We start from the raw sequence: 25406 nt of genomic DNA on the forward strand, positions 1-25406 counted from the left end.
TGTGGTATATCTAATATAACCACAGTATAGAACTGTTGTGTGGTATATCTAATATAACCACAGTATAGAACTGTTGTGTGGTATATCTAATATAACCACAGTATAGAAACAAAGGAAAACAAAATGACAAAAAAAGAAAAAGGGAAAAATAAATTGGCAAGGCAGCTAACGAGGCAATGGCGACATTGCTTGATAAGAGAGAATGTTACAATATGGTAAAACTGATTTCTGTGATCTATTTCATCTGTGACTAGATGGTACACATATCAATAATTTAACATGCATTAAACAAATAACCAAATGAATAGACTGACGAGTGTTGTAACCACTAAACTATACCACTGGGATTTAGAAACTGTTCCTGTATCATTTGGTTTCTCTTCATTGCTTGTAGTTCAGCATTCTGAAACATAAATACATGTACACTGACCTTTCACTGAAGTATGTTATGAAGTACACAATTACATTTACATAATATAAATACATTGACCTTTCACAGAAGTATGTTATGAAGTACACAATTACATTTACATAATATAAATACATTGACCTTTCACTGAAGTATGTTATGAAGTACACACTTACATTTACATAATATAAATACATTGACCTTTCACAGAAGTATGTTATGAAGTACACAATTACATTTACATAATATAAATACATTGACCTTTCACAGAAGTATGTTATGAAGGACACAATAACAATTACATAATAAAAAAACATTGACCTATCACTGAAGTATGTTATGAAGTACACAATTACATTTACATAATATAAATACATTGACCTTTCACAGAAGTATGTTATGAAGTACACAATTACATTTACATAATATAAATACATTGACCTTTCACTGAAGTATGTTATGAAGTACACACTTACATTTACATAATATAAATACAACCTTTCACAGAAGTATGTTATGAAGTACACACTTACATTTACATAATATAAATACATTGACCTTTCACAGAAGTATGTTATGAAGTACACAATTACATTTACATTATATAAATACATTGACCTTTCACTGAAGTATGTTATGAAGTACACAATTACATTTACATAATATAAATACATTGACCTTTCACTGAAGTATGTTATGAAGTACACACTTACATTTACATAATATAAATACATTGACCTTTCACTGAAGTATGTTATGAAGTACACAATTACATTTACATGATATAAATACATATACCTTTCACAGAATTATGTTATGAAGTACACAATTACATTTACATGATATAAATACATCACAGAAGTATATATTACATACATAATATAAATACATTGACCTTTCACAGAAGTATGTTATGAAGTACACACTTACATTTACATAATATAAATACATTGACCTTTCACAGAAGTATGTTATGAAGTACACAATTACATTTACATGATATAAATACATTGACCTTTCACTGAAGTATGTTATGAAGTACACACTTACATTTACATGATATAAATACATTGACCTTTCACAGAAGTATGTTATGAAGTACACAATTACATTTACATAATATAAATACATTGACCTTTCACAGAAGTATGTTATGAAGTACACACTTACATTTACATGATATAAATACATTGACCTTTCACAGAAGTATGTTATGAAGTACACACTTACATTTACATAATATAAATACATTGACCTTTCACAGAAGTATGTTATGAAGTACACACTTACATTTACATAATATAAATACATTGACCTTTCACTGAAGTATGTTATGAAGTACACAATTACATTTACATGATATAAATACATTGACCTTTCACTGAAGTATGTTATGAAGTACACACTTACATTTACATGATATAAATACATTGACCTTTCACAGAAGTATGTTATGAAGTACACACTTACATTTACATAATATAAATACATTGACCTTTCACAGAAGTATGTTATGAAGTACACAATTACATTTACATAATATAAATACATTGACCTTTCACAGAAGTATGTTGTGAAGTACACACTTACATTTACATGATATAAATACATTGACCTTTCACAGAAGCATGTTATGAAGTACACACTTACATTTACATAATATAAATACATTGACCTTTCACAGAAGTATGTTATGAAGTACACACTTACATTTATATGGTATCTGATTTATTTCAAAAGTTCTCACAGGAACCAACAACACAGAGGACTATATTAATCATGAAACCTAAGCACAATGTTTGTCTGAATCCAAATGTCAATATCACACTTAACAATTTGCATGAAAATTGCATGGTTGTGCCAAATGCCATGACCCTTGGTGGCAGATGATATTACATTGCTGACAGTGAAAACGAGTCAGGCTTGTAGGAATCTCAAGGTAACATTAACTACACATTATCCTACTTCCCAAAGTTAAGCTACCGTAACCAATCATATTTCAGCATTTAACACCCCTATAGTAAAAATCAACAATATCAAATTGTAACCCTCAACCTAAAATTCACTAATACTTACAGTAAAAGACTATAGATTGACTTAAGGGATGTTGTATCGTAAAGATCACCACTAACCTTCCAGGCTATAACTAGTCCGTCCACTCCACAAGACAGCATCCCCTCCAAACCACAATCGACTACCATCTGTAACAACAAAACAGCACAAATATCTGAGGTCAAATAGGTTTGTCAGTTTCAGACATGTACATTAAATGTTAGTAGTTTTTCTTCTGAAATTGAAAAGAGAGCTAAACAGATTTAAGAGAAATTCATTGTATCACTTTTTATTTATCTAAAAAGAGGTCAAATAGATCTTTGTATCATTCAACGTCTAACATGGTAATCAATATAAAAATCTAATATGTCAAACAAAAGGTTTACTTTGTACACTTACAAATTAACACTAGGACAGATCTAATCCTAATAACACTAGGACAGATCTAATCCTGATAACACTAGGGCAGATCTAATCCTGATAACACTAGGACAGATCTAATCCTGATAACACTAGGGCAGATCTAATCCTGATAACACTAGGACAGATCTAATCCTAATAACACTAGGACAGATCTAATCCTGATAACACTAGGACAGATCTAATCCTGATAACACTAGGACAGATCTAATCCTAATAACACTAGGACAGATCTAATCCTGATAACACTAGGACAGATCTAATCCTGATAACACTAGGACAGATCTAATCCTGATAACACTAGGACAGATCTAATCCTGATAACACTAGGACAGATCTAATCCTGATAACACTAGGACAGATCTAATCCTAATAACACTAGTAACACTAGGACAGATCTAATCCTGATAACATCCTAATAACACCTTTGTACTAGGACAGACCTAATCCTGATAACACTGATAACACTAGGACAGATCTAATCCTAATAACACTAGGACAGATTTAATCCTAATGACAGGTTTACTTTGTACACTTACAAATCAACACTAGGACAGATCTAATCCTGATAACACTAGGACAGATCTAATCCTAATAACACTAGGACAGATTTAATCCTAATAACACTAGGACAGATCTAATCCTAATAACACTAGGACAGATTTAATCCTAATGACAGGTTTACTTTGTACACTTACAAATCAACACTAGGACAGATCTAATCCTGATAACACTAGGACAGATCTAATCCTGATAACACTAGGACAGATCTAATCCTGATAACACTAGGACAGATCTAATCCTGATCTAATCCTGATAACACTAGGGCAGATCTAATCCTGATAACACTAGGACAGATTTAATCCTGATAACACTAGGACAGATCTAATCCTAATAACACTAGGACAGATTTAATCCTAATAACACTAGGATTTACTGATAACACTACACTAATACAAATAACACTAGGACAGATTTAATCCTAATAACACTAGGACATATCTAATCCTAATAACACTAGGACAGATCTAATCCTAACTACACTAGGACATATCTAATCCTAATAACACTAGGACAGATTTAATCCTAATGACAGGTTTACTTTGTACACTAACAAATTAACACTAGGACAGATTTAATCCTAATAACACTAGGACAGATCTAATCCTAATGACAGGTTTACTTTGTACACTTACAAATCAACACTAGGACAGATCTAATTCTAATAACACTAGGACAGATTTAATCCTAATTACACTAGGACAGATCTAATCCTAATTACACTAGGACAGATCTCATACTGATGAAAGATCTACACTGACAGTTTACAACAGAACAGATCTAATACTGATGATAGATTTACACTGCTAATTTACACTAGGACTGATCTAGTATTTTATCAACCATTAATACTGTAAGAGTTATTGCCCTTTGTTCTAGTATCAAAATACTATTCATATACATTCCTAAATGAAAAGTAAACAGGAGCTGAAAAAGATATATATGTTAATTATTACTCTGTCACTGGTCAAGGATGACCATTCCCTTTGACCGATCTCCAAATCTTAATAAGTGTAAAATTTGATATTACATTGTAGTGCAAGTATAAACCAGTCTTTCAAATCTGAGTATAAACTAACCCTGGTAGGGGAGCAGTACACAAAATGTCTAGAAATGTGATAACATTACATCTATTCCCTTCTACTGTATTGAAAGTATAGCAAACTTAAGGATATATTGAAAAACTAACCTTGCCTGTTTTAAATGATATCCAACTATTTGTTGCTGGATTAGAGAGAACAATTACCTGTACTGCTCCAGAGTGGGCTAGACATTCCCCGATTAGGACTGGTTCAGGAAGTATGTCTTTGAATGTTCTAAGTTGGTCAAAACTGGAAAAAAGTGATGGAAACATAAAGTTATTTGAAAAGTGTTCTAAATTCAAAGGTTTGTTCTGAGAAATAACTGATGTAAAAAAGTACGAAAATGAAGCTGATATGTCATTCTTACTTTTCTTAAATGTTATTAGTTTACAACTGTTCATCCTTGAAAAGCAAAACATTGATTAAACTTAGTATTGGTAGACTATCAAAGGTATCGTGGAAATTTAGAGGTGTTTATAGACGTTGTGACAAAGACTACTTGAAGAATAACCCACTACATTCATGTGCACTATGTACAATTGCACTAAATCATTGCAGAGCTGTGTATGATGAACATATGGTACAGAGACACAATGAACTTCTAAGTATTTTATACATTTCTACTAACATTGACAGTAGATCATGAGATCACTAAATCACAAAACTTTGATACAAATTTACATGTACTCCATAGTAATCATAATATTTTCCCTATTAATTTTAATTTTTTTTCACGATTCTTTTGAACGCTTATTTTCTTCTGAATATGACTGTTCTATTCAGAGAAAAACAAATTACCCTTAGCATGTTTCTACATTGCTGGCCAACTAGTTTTCCAGCAATTATCAAAAATTCAATACATGAATAACATGCTCCTAAGTGTATATTACCCCAGCTGATTTAAAGCTAGGAAAGTGCAGTTACAAATAATAGGATGTCTAAAGTTAATGAAATCTCCAAACTGATAACAATTTCATCAGCAGGACAGATATTTATCTGACTTATCATATCAAAGGTTTTGGCATCATCACCAACTGAGAGCTACAAATAAATAATTGAGAAGGAGCAATCAATCATTTCCTAGAAATTTACGAAACAAGGCTGTTTTAGGGTTGAACGACAGGGATCTTTGAAAGGTCCATTAAAGAAACATTTTGTGAATTACATATTTCAATGGTATCTTTGTGAAGTATTCTGATACTTCCGCTGTAACAAAATACCATTTATATGGTGATTGATATATGTCGCAACAAAATAATGTTAAATGATTCTTTGCTATTCTTAATTGTCTTTTGGAGCAAAATACTGAAATAAACAAAAACAGGAAATCAAAATATTATTACTGTTATTTCACATCAAGGAGAGATAAAGGTGGGGCTTAGGAAGAGGAAATAGGTCAGATTGCTAGTCAGTGACTTTATGTGTTCAATATCATATGTGGCATTTTCACATTATTTTGTTCTCTTGCTACAAAAAAGTGATGTTAAGTGGAGCAACTGTATTAGCATTAGTAACAAAATGGCATCTACCAGCCACCACACGTTTGAAATGAAATAAAAAGTCCCACCATTTACTGTTATGTATACACTCAACAGAGTGATACTGCTATTCATATTGTATATAATATTTTGTGTACGATAAACCTATTTTTTATGTTTTTTATCTCAATTTGCTTTAATATGCTAAAATTAACAAATAAAATAATCCTGAAGTAAGAAATGAATGTTTCCTTGCATGTATGTATCAATATACATACATGTATGCTTATATGTTAACAGCTTATTTCTTAAGAATCTAATATGACATCTTCTCTGCTGAGAGCTTGAGTGCTATCCCTGGTATTGTTAGGATGCATAGATGTATGAACAAACAAGAGGTCCTCCAGGGATGTCCACAATCTGATGATCATTACTGGTTCTATGTTGTTTTGATATTTCTCCCTTCTTTGCTCTTAAGTACCTTCATTTCAACAGATTTTATCGTATAAACATAAACAATTCAATAAGGTAATAGGCATAGACTATATCAACCTTCTCTATGATAGGTAAACGTTTCTAAGTATGCATGAATTATTAGAAATAAAGACTTACTGTTCAGTCATGTCATTTATGAATTAATTACATGGTAACATAATCAATAAGGAAATAATAACAGTTGGTTTATGTGTAGACCAAAGCTAGTCACAGCTGGTACTGACCAAATCTAGTCACAGCTGGTACTGACCAAATCTAGTCACAGCTGGTACTGACCAAAGCTAGTCACAGCTGGTACTGACCAAAGCCAGTCACAGCTGGTACTGACCAAATCTAGTCACAGCTGGTACTGACCAAAGCCAGTCACAGCTGGTACTGACCAAAGCTAGTCACAGCTGGTACTGACCAAAGCTAGTCACAGCTGGTACTGACCAAAGCCAGTCACAGCTGGTACTGACCAAAGCTAGTCACAGCTGGTACTGACCAAAGCCAGTCACAGCTGGTACTGACCAAAGCTAGTCACAGCTGGTACAGACAAAAGATAGTCACAGCTGGTACTGACCAAAGCTAGTCACAGCTGGTACAGACAAAAGATAGTCACAGCTGCTACTGACCAAATCTAGTCACAGCTGGTACTGACCAAAGCTAGTCACAGCTTGTACAGACAAAAGCTAGTCACAGCTGGTACTGACCAAAGCTAGTCACAGCTGGTACTGACCAAAGCTAGTCACAGCTGGTAGAGACAAAAGCTAGTCACAGCTGGTACAGACAAAAGATAGTCACAGCTGGTACAGACAAAAGATAGTCACAGCTGGTACAGACAAAAGATAGTCACAGCTGCTACTGACCAAATCTAGTCACAGCTGGTACAGACAAAAGATAGTCACAGCTGGTACAGACAAAAGCTAGTCACAGCTGGTACAGACAAAAGATAGTCACAGCTGCTACTGAGTCAAATCTAGTCACAGATGGTACTGACCAAAGCTAGTCACAGCTGGTACTGACCAAAGCTAGTCACAGCTGGTACAGACAAAAGATAGTCACAGCTGCTACTGACCAAATCTAGTCACAGCTGGTACAGACAAAAGATAGTCACAGCTGGTACTGACGTTATCCAGTGACAATTGGCACAGACTAAAGCTAGTAGCAGCTGCTACTGACCAAATCTAGTCAGATGGTACAGACCGAAGATAGTCACAGCTGCTACTGACCAAATCTAGTCACAGTTGTGACAAGACTCAAGATAGTCACAACTGGTAAAGTCCACAGTTAGTCATAGCTAATACTTACCAAAGCTAGTCACAGCTGGTATAGACCAAATATAGTCGCATCACAAATTACCTGATGTCCAAAAATCGTTCAATTGGTCGAAGATCCATGTCGGATTTATCCTCTGTCACTGAACTATTAAGATGAGGGGCGTGGCCCCAGAGCCGTATACTACCATCCTCGGAACATGTCGCCAAGTAGGCTCTGGTGGACAAAGAAGTAAAAACAATCAGATGTCTTCTTACTCATAAAACAAGAGATCATTTATGTATTAGGCCTAACAATCTTCAAGCAGGATGTGAACTCTACTTACAGTGCTAACATACCGTATAGTCATGGTCCCCTATAAACACAAAAACTATTTCATGTATCAAAATTTCACTTCTGTTTAGTTGAAATTTAAACTTCCAAAAAGATAATGACATACATTTCATCACTTCTTTAAAATAAAAATTTAATGTGTTAAATGAAAACACATGGAATTTTCATGAAATATTAAACTACCCCGCCAAGGTATTCTAAATGATGATGAAATATCTGAAAATATCACTTTAAATTACTTCATTTGTAAGACACATAGTATTGATAATGATGTCTAAATCCTCAAAATATGCCTATTGATGTCACAAAAAGAGGTGAGAATAAATGGAAATTCTCCACATACATTGTTTGACATTTGTGATGTCAATTTGATTAAGTTTTATACAATTAGGGCATTTTGTTTCAATATGAGAATTTATCTGAGCTCCAAAAATCCTTATATATGAAGATCAAAACAGAGTGCCATACCTGTTTTAATACATTGCAGTATCAAATCAAGAGCACAGAATGCTGACGGTGTGACCTCAAGTCATTTAATTTATATCTCATTCCATGATATTCACTACACGTCATGATTACCACATCTTTGAATAAACATTTGCTCAAATTTCTACCTGTATAATACTGGTCTGTCCAGGGCAATACACACCCACTCATGTACATTGAAATGTGATGTGTCCCATCCCAATTGATATCAACACCTGATATACTTTATACACATTACAATAATGTGCAGTGACTTTATATTTTCTGTTAATTTTTTAGTGCAAATTTTGTTTGCCAAATCTATGTAGGGAGAATTTATTTTCTATGTCAATTTATCGATTAAATATATAATAAAAAATGAGGCAAAGCCACCATTGGCCGAGTTGCAGGATGAGTGCAATGTTATATATCGTGCTCAAAACATCGTTTCAGACAATGGGAGACTATCACGCTCAAAACAACATCTCAAGCAATGAGAGGCAAAGGATGCCATCGTGGATTTTCCACGCCAGACTGTTGAAAATGACTAAGTTCCAAAGCCCGGAAAATCAAGAAAAACGTTTGGAATGAATCCTAAATTAATAGGTGCACATCTTCAACACATATATAAAATCCTACAAAGTTTCAAGCTTCTACATCAAAAACTCTATGAGGAGTTGATTCTACAAAACTGGTACCCATTTTCCCCGCCCTCCTATCCGCCAGACATTCACCATACCATAACCCAGATTTGCACTACGTGCAACCCGGCCAAAAATATATGATTTTTGTATAATCTGGTGTCCTTGGTAGTACTTTGTCAATGTCTGAAGCTAAGAATTTTTTATTACTTCAGAATAAAAATGAGTAAAAAATGTTCTTTCATATGTAAGGATATTCCACCCTTGTGATAACAAAATGTGGTAAAACTGAGGCAAAGCCTCCCATTTTATGGCATTTTGTCACCTCTCGGTGGAACATGTATCCCTATTCTACACCCAAACCTATTGAAGAGTCTTATAGCATTGCGCTCTAGCTCACACAACTTGCCCACCATGTGACCGACACATCTGATTGGCTGACATTACATGTCACAGAACACTTGCACAAGCATCAGTATGATGTTTCATCATCTTCATAATGAACAATAAACATAATTGGAGGTAGACCAATCAGACTCTGAGGCGAAACTATGTAAGAATATGAGTGGTATTGAATTCTGGACTGTAATATAAAGAGATCTTATGGACTACATAACAATTTATAACACTTTTTCACACTGAATGTAAGGTTTGCATCCAATTATAATATAAGGGATATTTTTACTAAATAAAAACAACCAGCTATATTTTCCCTGATTAATGACCAATGAGATCACAGCATACATATTTGCAGTAAAAAAGTCAATTATCCTTATAAGAAACAATGACTCTGGTAAGGATTTTGAAAATAAAGGTGTATAAAAAGGGAGAAAACTCTTGCTTAATACTATGATGTATTGATCCTGGTCACTTAGGCTTTAATTACTGAGAGTATGTTTTATGTGAACACTATCAAAGTTTCCACTCCATGATGTGAAATATAACTTATTCATCAAGGAATATTCTCTGTATCTTTAGAATTTAAAATTTGCACAAATTTTGTATAATGAAACATGGTTACTTACCCATCACAAACAAAAGTCATATGCAGGATTTTGGAAAAGTGGGCACTGACTTTCTCACAGATGAGTTTCCGTGTTGTTATATCAAACAGGCCAAACCCAGAGCCTATTGCAGCCAGAAGAAAACGCTGAAACAAAGGTTAAAAAGTTTATAAACAAAATGCCATTAATTTAAGTATATTTTATCAAAGAATTCACATATTACAGTTGGATACTGTAGGGTGATACATACCTCCTCCAGACACAGTACATTTTGTATACAATAGGGTGATACATACCTCCTCCAGACATAGTACATGTAGGATACTGTAGGGTGATACATACCTACTCTAGAAACAGTACATGTAGGATACTGTAGGGTGATACATACCTCCTCCAGACACAGTACATTTTGTATACTACAGGGTGATACATACCTCCTCCAGACACACTACATGTAGGATACTGTAGGGTGATACATACCTCCTCCAGATATACTACATGAAGGATACTGTAGGGTGATACATACCTCCAGACACACTACATGTAGGATACTGTAGGGTGATACCTACCTCCTCTAGACACAGTACACGTTGGATACTGTAGGGTGATACATACCTCCTCCAGACACAGTACATGTAGGATACTGTAGGGTGATACATACCTCCTCTAGACACAGTACATGTTGTATACTGTAGGGTGATACATACCTCCTCTAGAAAGAGTACATGTAGGATACTGTAGGGTGATACATACCTCTTCCAAACACAGTACATGTATGATACTGTAGGGTGATACATACCTCCTCTAGACACAGTACATGTTGGATACTGTAGGGTGATACATACCTCCTCTAGAAACAGTACATGTTGGATACTGTAGGGTGATACATACCTCCTCTAGACACAGTACATATAGGATACTGTAGGGTGATACATACCTCCTCAAGACACAGTACACGTTGGTTATTGTAGGGTGATTCATTCCTCCTCCAGACACAGTACATGTAGGATACTGTAGGGTGATACATACCTCCTCCAGACACAGTATATTTTGTATACTGTAGGGTGATACATACCTCCTCTAGAAACAGTACATATAGGATACTGTAGGGTGATACATACCTCCTCTAGACAAAGTACATGTTGGATACTGTAGGGTGATACATACCTCCTCTAGAAACAGTACATGTAGGATACTGTAGGGTGGTACATAGACACAGTACATGTAGGATACTGTAGGGTGATACATACCTCCTCCAGACACAATATATTTTGTATACTGTAGGGAGATACATACCTCCTCTAGAAACAGTACATGTAGGATACTGTAGGGTGATACATACCTCTTCCAAACACAGTACATGTTGGATACTGTAGAATGATACATACCTCCTACAGACACAGTACATGTTGTATATTTTGTAGACACATACATGTTGTATATTGTAGGGTGATACATACCTCCTCTAGAAACAGTACATATAGGATACTGTAGGGTGATACATACCTCCTCTAGACACAGTACATATAGGATACTGTAAGGTGATACATACCTCCTCTAGACACAGTACATATAGGATACTGTAAGGTGATACATACCTCCTCCAGACACAGTACATGTAGGATACTGTAGGGTGATACATACCTCCTCTAGACACAGTACATGTTGTATACTGTAGGGTGATACATACCTCCTCTAGACACAGTACATATAGGATACTGTAGGGTGATACATACCTCCTCTAGACACAGTACATATAGGATACTGTAAGGTGATACATACCTCCTCTAGACACAGTACATATAGGATACTGTAAGGTGATACATACCTCCTCTAGACACAGTACATGTTGGATACTGTAGAATGATACATACCTCCTACAGACACAGTACATGTTGTATACTGTAGGGTGATACATACCTCCTCTAGACACAGTATATGTTGGATACTGTAGGGTGATACATACCTCCTCTAGACACAGTACATATAGGATACTGTAAGGTGATACATACCTCCTCCAGACACAGTACATGTAGGATACTGTAGGATGATACATACCTCCTCCTGACACAGTACATGTTGTATACTGTAGGGTGATACATACCTCCTCTAGACACAGTACATGTAGGATACTGTAGAATGATACATACCTCCTACAGACACAGTACACATTGGATACTGTAGAATGATACATACCTCCTCTAGACACAGTACATGTTGGATACTGTAAGGGTAGAGGTGGTCCTTCCCCCAGTAGCTGTCTACAGCATTTAATTTGTAGGATGACAGGAAGGTTTGGGATGACCAGATCACAATAGAGCCGTCTAGGGAGCCACTGGCGAAGCACTGATCTGCCATACAGAACCTACTATCAACAGTACCCTTCCCTCATTCTGTCAGTTTTGTGTTTGGAATAAACTTAAGATGTTTACAGATCAGAAGGTCCAGAGTAGATCTTTATACAGTACATCTACATCAACTTCAAAATTACATTTATTTCCTGTTCAGGGTCATTTCTCATGGATCAGACATGGATATACACGAGTCAATGTTGATGTGATAAGAATTTACTTTTTAAGAGACTGCATTCATCAAACCAGAGGGATCTTGGCGCCCACCATTTGAGGATCTGTTTTCAGTTCTTGAAGATTTTTGTTTGTTTGTTACAGGTGTTGTAAATGTTCATGAACTGGTCTTCATTGAATGTACTCAATGATGGCACAAGATATTTTTATTAAGCACCTATTAGCAAATATCATTTGAAAAAGATCCCAAAGTATTATTAGATAGCAGTCAGTTACAGGTGGATAATGGACAATATGCTTGTGCTGTATTACTGTCGACATCCAGGATGGCTGCCTGTGGGCCACCTTGATTTCAAATCAGTCCAAAAAAGGTACAATGCACAACTAGGGACCAAGGGAAACCAATATCTATGAAATATCAGAAGGATCCATCCTGGACTTCCTCAGATATAGCAGTAACAAGATTTTACTCTCAAAATCCAAGATGGCTGCCTGTCAGCCATCTTGATTTCGGATCAGTCCAAAAAGGTATAATGAACAACTTGGAACCAAAGGGAACCTGCATATGAAATTGGAGAAAGATCCATCCAGTACTTTCCAAGAAATAGCAGTAACAAACTTTTACATTCAAAATCCAAGATGGCCACCTGTCTGCCATCTTGAATTCGGATCAGTCCAAAGAAGGTGCAATGCACAACTAGGGACCAAGGAGAAACTGCATATGAAATTTGAGAACGATCCATCCAGTACTTTCCAAGAAATAGCAGTAACAAACTTTTACTTCCAAAATCCAAGATGGCTGCCTGTCTGCCATCTTGAATTCGAATCAGTCCAAAGAAGGTACAATGCACAACTAGGGACCAAGGGGAACCTGCATATGAAATTTGAGAAAGATCCATCCAGTACTTTCCAAGAAATAGCGGTAACAAACTTTTACATCCAAAATCCAAGATGGCCGCCTGTCTGCCATCTTGAATTCAAATCAGTCCAAAGAAGGTACAATGCACAACTAGGGACCAAGGGGAACCTGCATATGAAATTTGAGAAAGATCCATCCAGTACTTTCCAAGAAATAGCGGTAACAAACTTTTACATCCAAAATCCAAGATGGCCACCTGTCGGCCATCTTGAATTCAAATCAGTCCAAAAAAGGTACAATGCACAACTAGGGACCAAGGGGAAACTGCATATGAAATTTGAGAAAGATCCATCTAGTACTTTCTCAGAAATAGCGGTAACAAACTTTTACATCCAAAATCCAAGATGGCCACCTGTCGGCCATCTTGAATTCAAATAAGTCCAAAAAAGGTACAATGCACAACTCGGGACCAAGGGGAAACTGCATATGAAATTTGAGGAAGATCCATCTAGTACTTTCTCAGAAATAGCGGTAACAAACTTTTACTTCCAAAATCCAAAATGGCCACCTGTCGGCCATCTTGAATTCGAATCAGTCCAAAAAAGGTACAATGCACAACAAGGGACCAAGGGGAAACTGCATATGAAATTTGAGGAAGATCCATCTAGTACTTTCTCAGAAATAGCAGTAACAAACTTTTACTTCCAAAATCCAAAATGGCCACCTGTCGGCCATCTTGAATTCGAATCAGTCCAAAAAAGGTACAATGCACAACAAGGGACCAAGGGGAAACTGCATATGAAATTTGAGAAAGATCCATCCAGTACTTTTCCAGAAATAGCGGTAACAAACTTTTACTTCCAAAATCCAAGATGGCCACCTGTCGGCCATCTTGAAAGCGAATCAGTTCAAAAAAGGTACAATGCACAACTAGGGACCAAGGGGAACCTGCATATGAAATTTGAGAAAGATCCATCTAGTACTTTTCCAGAAATAGCGGTAACAAGAATTGTTTACAGACAGACGGACGACGGACCACGGACGCAGGGCGATTTGAATAACCCACCATCTATTTGAATAGATGGTGGGCTAAAAATTCAGAAAAGTGTTATAACCTGTCAAAACGCTAAAATCATTCATATCTTTAGGTAATTTTAATGAAAATGAACTTCATATCAGCCCTGAATAATACACATGATACAGACAGTGAAAAATACACAAGTAAATATGGTAATTAATTTTATTTTTAAGTATTATATCTGACAGAGAAATATGTAAATAGATTGTCTATAATACAAGGGGATATTGTAGGACTTTTAAAATCTATTTGCAATATCCCTGACTGATTTATATCAAAATTATGTACCTGATAAATTGGTGAGACTTCGGATAGCTTCCAAATGAGAGGACAAGTTCTTCACAAAGACAATGTCACCACTTTCTATGATATTATTATCTGTTGTAATATTCACTTGGTACACACCTGTGTAGACAAAATAAAACCAAACAAATCATGTACATTTCTTTTATTTTCAATGCTTGACATATCAAAGGAAAATTATGGAATTCTATTTTGATAAAATAATTCTATTATTTATAACTTTGATTATATCTACATGGAAACAGTAATCAACATTCTGGAGAAGTTTGTATGCCTGATTTAGCTACCCATACTATCACAGTTTACTATATTGTTTGTCTGAGGCTGTGACAACTTACCAATTAGTTTGCCTGAGGCTGTGACAACTTACCAATTAGTTTGCCTGAGGCTGTGACAACTTACCAATTAGTTTGCCTGAGGCTGTGACAACTTACCAATAAGTTTGCCTGAGGCTGTGACAACTTACCAATAAGTTTGCCTGAGGCTGTGACAACTTACCAATTAGTTTGCCTGAGGCTGTGACAACTTACCAATTAGTTTGCCTGAGGCTGTGACAACTTACCAATTAGTTTGCCTGAGGCTGTGACAACTTACCAATTAGTTTGCCTGAGGCTGTGACAATTTACCAATTAGTTTGCCTGAGGCTGTGACAACTTACCAATTAGTTTGCCTGAGGCTGTGACAACTTACCAATTAGTTTGCCTGAGGCTGTGACAACTTACCAATTAGTTTGCCTGAGGCTGTGACAACTTACCAATTAGTTTGCCTGAGGCTGTGACAACTTACCAATAAGTTTGCCTGAGGCTGTGACAACTTACCAATTAGTTTGCCTGAGGCTGTGACAACTTACCAATTAGTTTGCCTGAGGCTGTGACAACTTACCAATAAGTTTGCCTGAGGCTGTGACAACTTACCAATTACTTTGCCTGAGGCTGTGACAACTTACCAATAAGTTTGCCTGAGGCTGTGACAACTTACCAATTAGTTTGCCTGAGGCTGTGACAACTTACCAATTAGTTTGCCTGAGGCTGTGACAACTTACCAATTAGTTTGCCTGAGGCTGTGACAACTTACCAATTAGTTTGCCTGAGGCTGTGACAACTTACCAATAAGTTTGCCTGAGGCTGTGACAATTCTGTCTTTTTGTCCACACACATGAATCATCAAGTTTATATCTGAAGAGACAAAAAGACTACATTTATTCAGTAGATAATGTAGCTTAAATTCAAACATCCCTTATACAAGCATGAGCCAAGTATGTCCAGTTACCTGGTATTAATTGATGAAGATGTAACACAGTTTTAAGAAAGAAATGTTTTAATTAACCATGAACATAATTGAAAAAAATACCTTGTGAATAAATATCAATGTCTTTGCAAACCTAATTTTAATGTAAACAATCTGTGTCACTGTGTACTGTTTTACACCATGTGTCACTGTGTACTGTTTTACACCATGTGTCACTGTGAACTGTTTTACACCATGTGTCACTGTGTACTGTTCTACACCATGTGTCACTGTGTACTGTTCTACACCATGTGTCACTGTGTACTGTTTTACACCATGTGTCACTGTGTACTGTTTTACACCATGTGTCACTGTGAACTGTTTTACACCATGTGTCACTGTGTACTGTTTTACACCATGTGTCACTGTGAACTGTTTTACACCATGTGTCACTGTGAACTGTTTTACACCATGTGTCACTGTGAACTGTTTTACACCATGTGTCACTGTGAACTGTTTTACACCACGTGTCACTGTGAACTGTTTTACACCATGTGTCACTGTGTACTGTTTTACACCATGTGTCACTGTGTACTGTTTTACACTATATATATTTTTCATTATTTGAACATTTTTATCATGTTAGTTTACCGTTCTAAAGGTCTTAAATCATCATTAAATATTTCTAGAGAAATGGAAATGCTAAAACTTGAAACCTACACAATGGTGAATGAAATATAATAAAACTGTTCTGCAGGCAGAGTATACATACTTATGTCCATTTGTTGAGTATGTTCAGCTAGAATTGAACATTGCAACACCAGCTGGATACTACAAAAATTTTGATGAAGAGTGCTATATAGAAATAAACACCACGTTAAAGTGTAATGTGCTCATTAATAACAAAAGATGATACCAACAGATCTTCAGTTGAAGAAATTCTCCAAGAACAAATGTCAAATGAGTACCTTCAATTTCCTTTTCTGTTCGATAATAGCAGTCAAGGAGTTTTCCAGCACCAGACCACAGATGAAGAGACTGCCCAGCTGACAGAAACAGGTCATTGTTGATGGACAGGAGACACTAGATGCAGAATCGGGAAGCAACTCATTATAATACACAATACAATGTAAGTAGATCATGATTTATTTCCATGCCTCCACAAGGAAACAAATCCATGATCTTTGGCTTACTAGCCATTTGCTCAACCCAGTGAACTGAAGTGTAGCCAAGCAGTATAATGCAGCTATTATTTACCAAGCTTGCACACTCCCTAGAGGACAGCTACATATGTTTGTAAGTACCTCCTAAATCCCTACATCTAAGGACACCTATGTAACAGGGGCCACACTGACCTGCCTCATGTTCAACATGTCAGGGTAAAGTTCATCCTGAATTTTATAGTAAGAACAGCATTTCCAAGATTACAAACTAAATATCTTTTTTCTAGATAGAATTTCATGTCAACTATATTTTTTTCAAAATGGTTCATGTTGTACAAGTCAAAGATCATTTCTCTACCAAATTTTGGCTCCTAAACAAAGTTGGGTGATTTACGATAATGCTGACTGAACCAGATATGTATGCCTGGTAAGTGTGCCATGTAAATGACTAACCTTATAAGGATTTATCAGAACTCTGATACAAGTAACCATGACAATATCAGAACAGGATTACCTTAACTGAAGATCCATGATCTGTCATAGTCTGCAGACATTTTCCTGTGTCTAGGTCCCATACCTGATGATTAATGTTTGAAATAGAAAACATCAAAAATGAAGCAAAATAATTTAAGATTAGATCTACAATGTACTGTATAAGTGATAAAACTCTTTGTAATTGATATATAGATGTATCATGCTACTCAAGTGATGATGTGTGCTAAAGTTTAGGTCACATGTACTGTATTTGTCCTATAATAAGCCCTTGAACCAATTACTGTTTAGTGGAAGACGAGAGGTTGGCTCATTACCTGATAATAAGCCCAGGGTCCAAAACATTACTGTTAAGTGGAAGGCAAAAGGTGGGCTCATTACCTGATAATAAGCCCTGGGGTCCAATACATTGCTGTTAACTGGAAGGCAAGAGATGGACTTATTACCTGACAATAAGACCAGGGTCCAATACATTACTGTTAAGTGGAAGACAAGAGATGGGCTTATTACCTGACAATAATCACTGAGGTCCAATACATTACTGTTAACTGGAAGGCGATATGTTAGCTTATTACACAACAATAAGCCCTGGGATTCAATACATTGCTGTTAACTGGAAGGCAATATGTTAGCTTATTACACAACAATAAGCCCAGGGGTACAATACATTGCTGTTAACTGGAAGGCAATATGTTAGCTTATTATACAACAATAAGCCCACGGGTCCAATGCATTGTTGTTAACTGGAAGGCAAGAGATGGGCTCATTACCTGACAGTAAGCCCTGGGGTTCAATACATTGCTGTTAACTGAACGGCAAGAGATGGACATACTACCTGACAACAAGTCCAAGGTCCAATACATTACTGTTTACTACAAGGCAAAAGGTGGGCTTATTAATGGACAGGGAAATACAATCCATTTTATTAAGTAAGAACATATACTTACATATGAGTAGGCTTATAACCAGAAACAGACTTGAGCCTATTACCAACATGAGTTTATAAACAGGATATGATTGGGCGAAATCTAATTATTCCTACAGGAGGAATAGGATTTTACAGAATTTCCTCTTTTTCCACTCAAAGGCCCCATCCTCCTGCCCCAGAGGGGCTGAGACCAATTGTTTCAACAAAATTGATTTCCCTTCACACAAGAGTGCCTCAGATCAAATATTGGCAAAATCTTAATACTCCTACAGGAGGAGTAGGTTTTTGAAGAACTTAAGAAATTTCTCCTATTGTGCCATTTCCACCAATCTTCCCCAGGGGAGTGAGACCTATGATTTATACGACAATGATTCCCCTTTGATCGAGAATGCTTCCAACAAAATTTGGGCAAAATCCAATAGCCCACATGAGGAGTATGATTTTGAAAAACTTGTAAAATTTCCCCTTTTGGGCCCTAACCTAATAGGTGAGCTAACCGATATACATTAGGGAATGAGGATTCAAAATTGTCCAGTACACTGTTAATTGTATTAAGCAAACATACCTTTATAGTTTTGTCAGATGACCCAGTAAGTAGCCAATCAGAATCTGAGTAACTCGTACTTGACTTCAGAAGCAGCGATGTGATTGGTCTTGTATGACCGCTCAACACACATAATTTTAAACAGCGCTAAAAAAATAAAAAGACTGATGTTATTACTCTATATCAAAATCTACCATATATGTATATATACATTACAGACTACATCTCTATGTTTTACTGGCATATAAAATCTATTAAGATTGATTTGTATCTGCATAAGTTGATAGACTTATGGGCAGACCACTATGGTAAAAGCTATTAAGGAATGATAACCCCAAGAATGGCATGTTCCTGCGTATAATGCACACCCCATTTTTGACACGACAGTTTTAGCTTGGAAAAGTGCACACTAAAAACTATGGAGTGCCTAGTCAGTATGAAACATCACAACCTGGACATGACAGCATGATTCATCAAAACTATCTGACCAAGCAAAGCATGTCATGATGTTTTCCTAACATTATCATAACATGTTGATATAAACAAAGAATTCCTAACCATTTCTATGTGACATTGACCTGCATATCAATTTCACTGGTCCATCAAACTATTAGTGACATCTATGTATCGGCGGCCCTGATATATTTCAATGTTTCTACAAGGACTCGAATCTGGGATCCCTTGCTTACTAGTCAACCTGAACCAATCGAGCTAAAAAGATCTCTCTAGCCGAGTGGTATATTGCTGCTAGTATTTTACGAGGGTTACATACTCCCCCTCCCGGAAATAATTGCCCTCCAGTTCATGGTGTTACAGCAATGTTTGTGGAAATAATTCCAAGTGTCATTTCCGAGTCCCTACATAGGCACCATTTTGTAGCCAGATGAAACAACGATGATTTGTGACTACCCTTTATTCAGAATAATTGTACTCACATCCTTACACACTTGATCTATCGCCTTCAAACATCAGATCAAACACAAAACATGCAGGGAGTGAATTATGGCAATTACCTATTAACTATGCTGAGGATCTAATAGTGTCCGTTCACTTGAACACTTATCACAAAAATGACACAAGAACAGGTAAACAAGTGGCAGGAAAGGTCAGGAAAAGACTCTACCACTTGTACGCTCACATACTCATAGAACGCATATCACTATACCCACTGCTGGCCACATGACTTGAATATATTTAAACCCAAGTTACACACCCCTCCAGGAAACAAATTTTTCTGGCATTTACGCCAATACAAATAATATGAGTAAATAAAATCATGATTCGTATATTGCACTAAACTGTAATATGATATGAAATGCCACCCTTCTGGTTAGGGGTAGAAGATAGTATAACACACCACATCCACAGGAGAGCAAAAGGAATATAGAGCTCAAAATCAACTTGTGCTTGTTTCACCTGTCCCTCAGTTATCTCTTTAAGTACTGAGACATATGTGGATTACCCTATCAAACAAGTTGTTAATGAAACAAAGTAACTGTAACACAAAACATGCGTGACTGATATAATAGACATATTCTACAAATTCCTAAGTGTGAAGCTGGTATCTGTAATTTGAAATTCACATTTTAACACAGCAACCTTTGCAAGTTGAAAGTAGACATACAATTTAGATGAGCCCCGGTCCCACGAACCTACCATGACAGGTATTGGCAAAATATGGTGGTGGAAGATGTTCCCACCTTGAAGAACTCATCAACATCCACCCCAAAGTAAAAATAAAACAATGATGGTTATTAAACAATATCAACAAGTAGCTCCTTCATAACTTTACTCTCAAAGTTATGCCTTTGACCAATGTGTAGCCTGAAATCTGTAGAACACTTGGGATTGTTTGTGTAAAACATTTGCAGTGACCTTTACTGTTTGATTACAACAGTGTACTACCTGGGCGTACCAAGCGAAATGCTTGTAGTGACAACCAGAATGTTTTCTTTGCCACTTTTGGAAGGTTCAAGAGAAATAATCTCTTTCTTTCAATCACTTGACTATCAGACACATAAGCAAGGGGTCCCAGCTTTGATTCCTAGCAGAGCATTGAAATAAATAAACCTCAAAGCAAATATATCCAAATAAGCTAATTATATGCAACTCATGGTGGAAGTATTGGTTGCTTATGTTGACCTAATTAGTACAGTATGTTTTCAATGTAAGATAAAGATATGAGATACAAATTTACCGAAAGGACTTACTACACAACACAAATTATAAATGAGTCAAGAAAGCTTTCACTGTGTCATAGGATAACCCTATATTGCAGTTAATTTTCACTGTAATCGTGGAACCAGAGGATTAATACAACAAGAGTTCCTCGGAACTATATGTGTCATGTGCATAAAGTGTCACCGTCACCCAGAAATCGAACTGGATGTCAAAACTAATCTGTACCATTCCAGCAAGAAGCCATATCCCAAATTTCATTTCTATAACTCGAAGCATAACCAAAGAAAGTCCAGAAAACAATATTCCCAGAGAATTTTCTAAGTTCAAAGGGGCATTACTCTGCCAAGAAGGCTTACAGACAGTCAGGAATCGATCTTAATCTGTACCCTTCCAACAAGAAGTCATATACTAAATTTCATTTTGATAACTCAAAGCATAATTGAAAAAAGTCTGAAAAACTTTCGTATGGATGCCCCTAACGACATTGATGCACTACGACGACAAAGTGATCCCGAAGTGTCCGCCACCTCTGCAGGCGACACAATAAACCCTGCGTATGGGTACCACTATGGTAACACTTCTGATGTTGTCTGCTGGTATGTTTCCTCTGTAACCATGGCAAATCCATCAAGACTACTTACTAAACAGGAAAGTTTTTTAATGAAAACTATTTACGATTATATACAGGTAGGTTTTGGTGTAACCATGGCTTCAGAAATTTAACACTATATATATTAGTACATTTAAGTGTAACTATGGCTCCAGAGATTTTGTATAATAAATAAGTTTTTACTACATTCAAATTATTACAGTATAGAAAATGAAAACTGTCAAATTACCTGTATGTCCCATACCACTGCTAAGTTGTCATCCCCAACTGACACACATCTGTTTGTAGAACAAGAATAAAACATCAGAAAATTTCTGTATACTGTGTTCAGCATTGTGCTACATTGAGACAACCACTATAATATCAGGTCATCCATCACACATATAAGGTTTCAGAGTGCGTGTAAAGTAGGGGTGGATAATAATATGGTAATAGTCAATAAATTGTAATGTTTGTCTAATTCTAATGACAACATATTGCAATATAATTTTCAGTATCGTGATATATTGCAGTGTTTTTCTAAACCTGTTTGAAGGAATTATCCACAGAAGTTTGGATAATTTTGCAGAGAAATTTTCAAGACATCAGTGAATTAAACTAAAGGAATCATCCTGAGGTTGAATAATTCCTAATTTGACTACACCATTCCATAAAAGTATCTATGCAAGAAACCAGCATTCTACATCCATTATCAACTATATGAAAAAACACTAATAAGCAGAGTGAAACACAAAGAATTAACGCTGAAAAAATTACTATTAAATCCACAAACACTGAAAAAAGGGGAAAAATTTATTTCTAGGCAAACGAAGATGAAAACCTATATTAAATGTTAAATAAAGAAGTGAACCAAATTACAAGTCATTGAATGCTCAGAAAAAGGGAATTTCTCAAAATGGATAGCCAGACAAAATTTTGTTAATTCTTTATCTATAAAGGGAGATATCTCTGAAAATGGAGGGGGGAATACAAAGTCACTTAATGGGACACATTTCCATATTGTACTGGTCATTTCTGCAAAATTTTAAAAACTTTGGTTGTAAACTGTGTGAATGCATAGCCAGACAAAGTTCACCTATGGCCAGATGAATGAAAGGACAGACAGACCAGCTGATTCCAGTATACCCCCTATCCCCATCCCCAAACTTTATCAGAGGGTGAATAATTAAGATAGTTCTCTATTATGTACAAATTTGTTTTACAAAAAAATCATTTAAATATACTAGAAAACAATATATCAAGATTAAACCGCAATATCCATTTGAATTTTCCAATATATTGCACTATGAAAACTGCTTGCAATACCCACTCTTAGAATAAAAACTGGATTAACAGTATTGTGGTTATTAACTGATGTCATACATAACTCAAAATCCAGAAACCGAATCGGTGTGATTCATCATTGTAATCAAACAATCATTGCAGTGTCAAAATCATAAACATTTACACAATTATTTTTAATACAAATCACCAAGCTACGTTTTTCAATAAGTGAAACAGATTTTAAAAAAGGAGGATATATTGCATGCTTTTACACGACAAAAACAAACCTATTGATGTTAATTAAAGCTAGATTTTATTTCGAAGATTTTTATCAATGTTGATTGTGCTAAAGAACAGAGAAAATACACATTTCTGTTGAGTGCCCTGATCAGGAATCAAACCAAAGTCTTCAGTATGATCATCTATCTACTGGGCTAAATAAGCATGCTCTGTCAGCCGGGTGACAGAGACCATATTTAACACTATGTACAGTTCAGACCGACCCTCTCCTTTCACAATAAATTTTGACCTTTTTTCATCCAAAGGGTGAAGTTGTCGTATGATGTCGCTGTGCTGTTGTAGAATGAGGACCTCTGTGAATGGATTGAGTGGCTGGTCTCCTTCTATCTCTTCTACCTTAATCTGAAAATAGGACATCAGCAAGCACAAGTCAAGTTTACATGAATGAATGGATGGGAATGAAAGAATGTGTAGAAACAGGCTTTAGTGAAATATAATTATGCATATTTAATAATCATATAATGTATGCATTCTTATGATGTAAATAACCGAGGGTGAAGATTATTATAGGCTTTTTATGTCTCATTCAATTGTGTATGTTTATGCAATAAAATTTGTTGATGTGGAAATGAAAGCATATATATTGTACAAAGTATTTTGTATCACAACTGAAAGAGACATCCAGTTTGAACGCGCATCTTCCATTCTAAAAATAACCATAGCATTTATCATCGTCCATAATAAATTTCAATATTCAAATATATTATATATATAGCAATAACCTTTGCATTTTTAGATGGTAAATCAGTGTTTGTTCGCCACAACTTCTGAAATACTGACATCCTTTATTCTGTCCACAATCTGTCGTCTGTTTATCTTCATTTCCGGGAAATCCCCAGAAAACACCCTTTGTCCGATCAAATGACGTCATAGATTGCCAGAGAAATTTCCCGCGAAAATTCGTCTGATCGTGGACTTTTGATTTCAACAACAATAAGACAAGATGGTGTGGCATTGGGTAGATGACAACGCTGTACTATGTTACTTCCCGGAAAAATCTTTTCAGAAAAACAGATATCTTTAAGAAGTGATGTAATTGACGACTTATCGAGGAAAGGGAAAATTGCTTCTGATATGGCTTCTAATCGCCGTAGAAGTGGAAAAATTATTGCATTTTACGAGAAATTTCGTTTCAACCAATAAGGGCGTAATATTATATTATATTTATTTATTGTCGGCATGGGCACGCAGTACAGACATATAGTTTGCCTTATGCGTCCTTGCATGATACAATTATAAGGATACTGTTACCCCGTTATGTTGTACTATCCTTATGTTATACAAAAGACCAGCAACAACCGTTCTCAAGTACAAATGTTGAGTATTAACACAAGTTACAACAATGATAACATGTATGGCCTGAGTATCGAGCTTAACAAGTTACTCCTTCCACGGCCACACCAGGACTGACTCTATTTGCTGTGATCTTACAGTTTATCCTAAAGCAATTATAATCTAATTCTGATAGGGAAAGTGTCTTCTACTGATCTACAATTAAACCGTGACCAGTTAATGTCTCCATGGTGGAGAGCATGTCCAGCCAATGTTTCACGGCATGATTCTGACACTAAGGTGACCGCAATTAAACTATCTGTCTGATAAGCCAGCCGGTCACATTAAGATTTAACACAAATTATGTTCTACACTTGAGTGACAAATTTCACTATTAACAGATACATTGGCAGGAACACAGCTAGACGTGCTTCTTTCCGAGAAAAACAATCATCCCATCGAAT

At 35.9% G+C, this 25406-nt stretch overlaps 1 protein-coding gene across 1 annotated transcript; it reads right to left on the reverse strand.

Annotated features, from left to right (window-relative positions):
• Window positions 1–328: 328 nt before the first annotated feature.
• Window positions 329–24470, reverse strand: LOC132559717 (WD repeat-containing protein 41-like). The gene is made up of 14 exons (XM_060224342.1): window positions 24393–24470; window positions 23900–24012; window positions 22337–22385; window positions 19338–19463; window positions 17867–17929; window positions 17158–17272; window positions 16069–16137; window positions 14948–15064; window positions 12394–12548; window positions 10219–10343; window positions 7839–7970; window positions 4689–4773; window positions 2542–2610; window positions 329–403 (listed from the first exon to the last, which is right to left on the reverse strand). The coding sequence occupies exons 1-14, from the start codon at window positions 24450–24452 to the stop codon at window positions 329–331; spliced, it is 1353 nt and encodes a 450-aa protein (XP_060080325.1). The 5' UTR covers window positions 24453–24470.
• Window positions 24471–25406: the final 936 nt, after the last annotated feature.

The sequence above is a fragment of the Ylistrum balloti genome, unplaced genomic scaffold (genome assembly GCF_031769215.1).
Source record: "Ylistrum balloti isolate Yb309-2 unplaced genomic scaffold, AGI_CSIRO_Ybal_v1 Utg370956, whole genome shotgun sequence".
Lineage (NCBI taxonomy): Eukaryota > Metazoa > Mollusca > Bivalvia > Pectinida > Pectinidae > Ylistrum > Ylistrum balloti.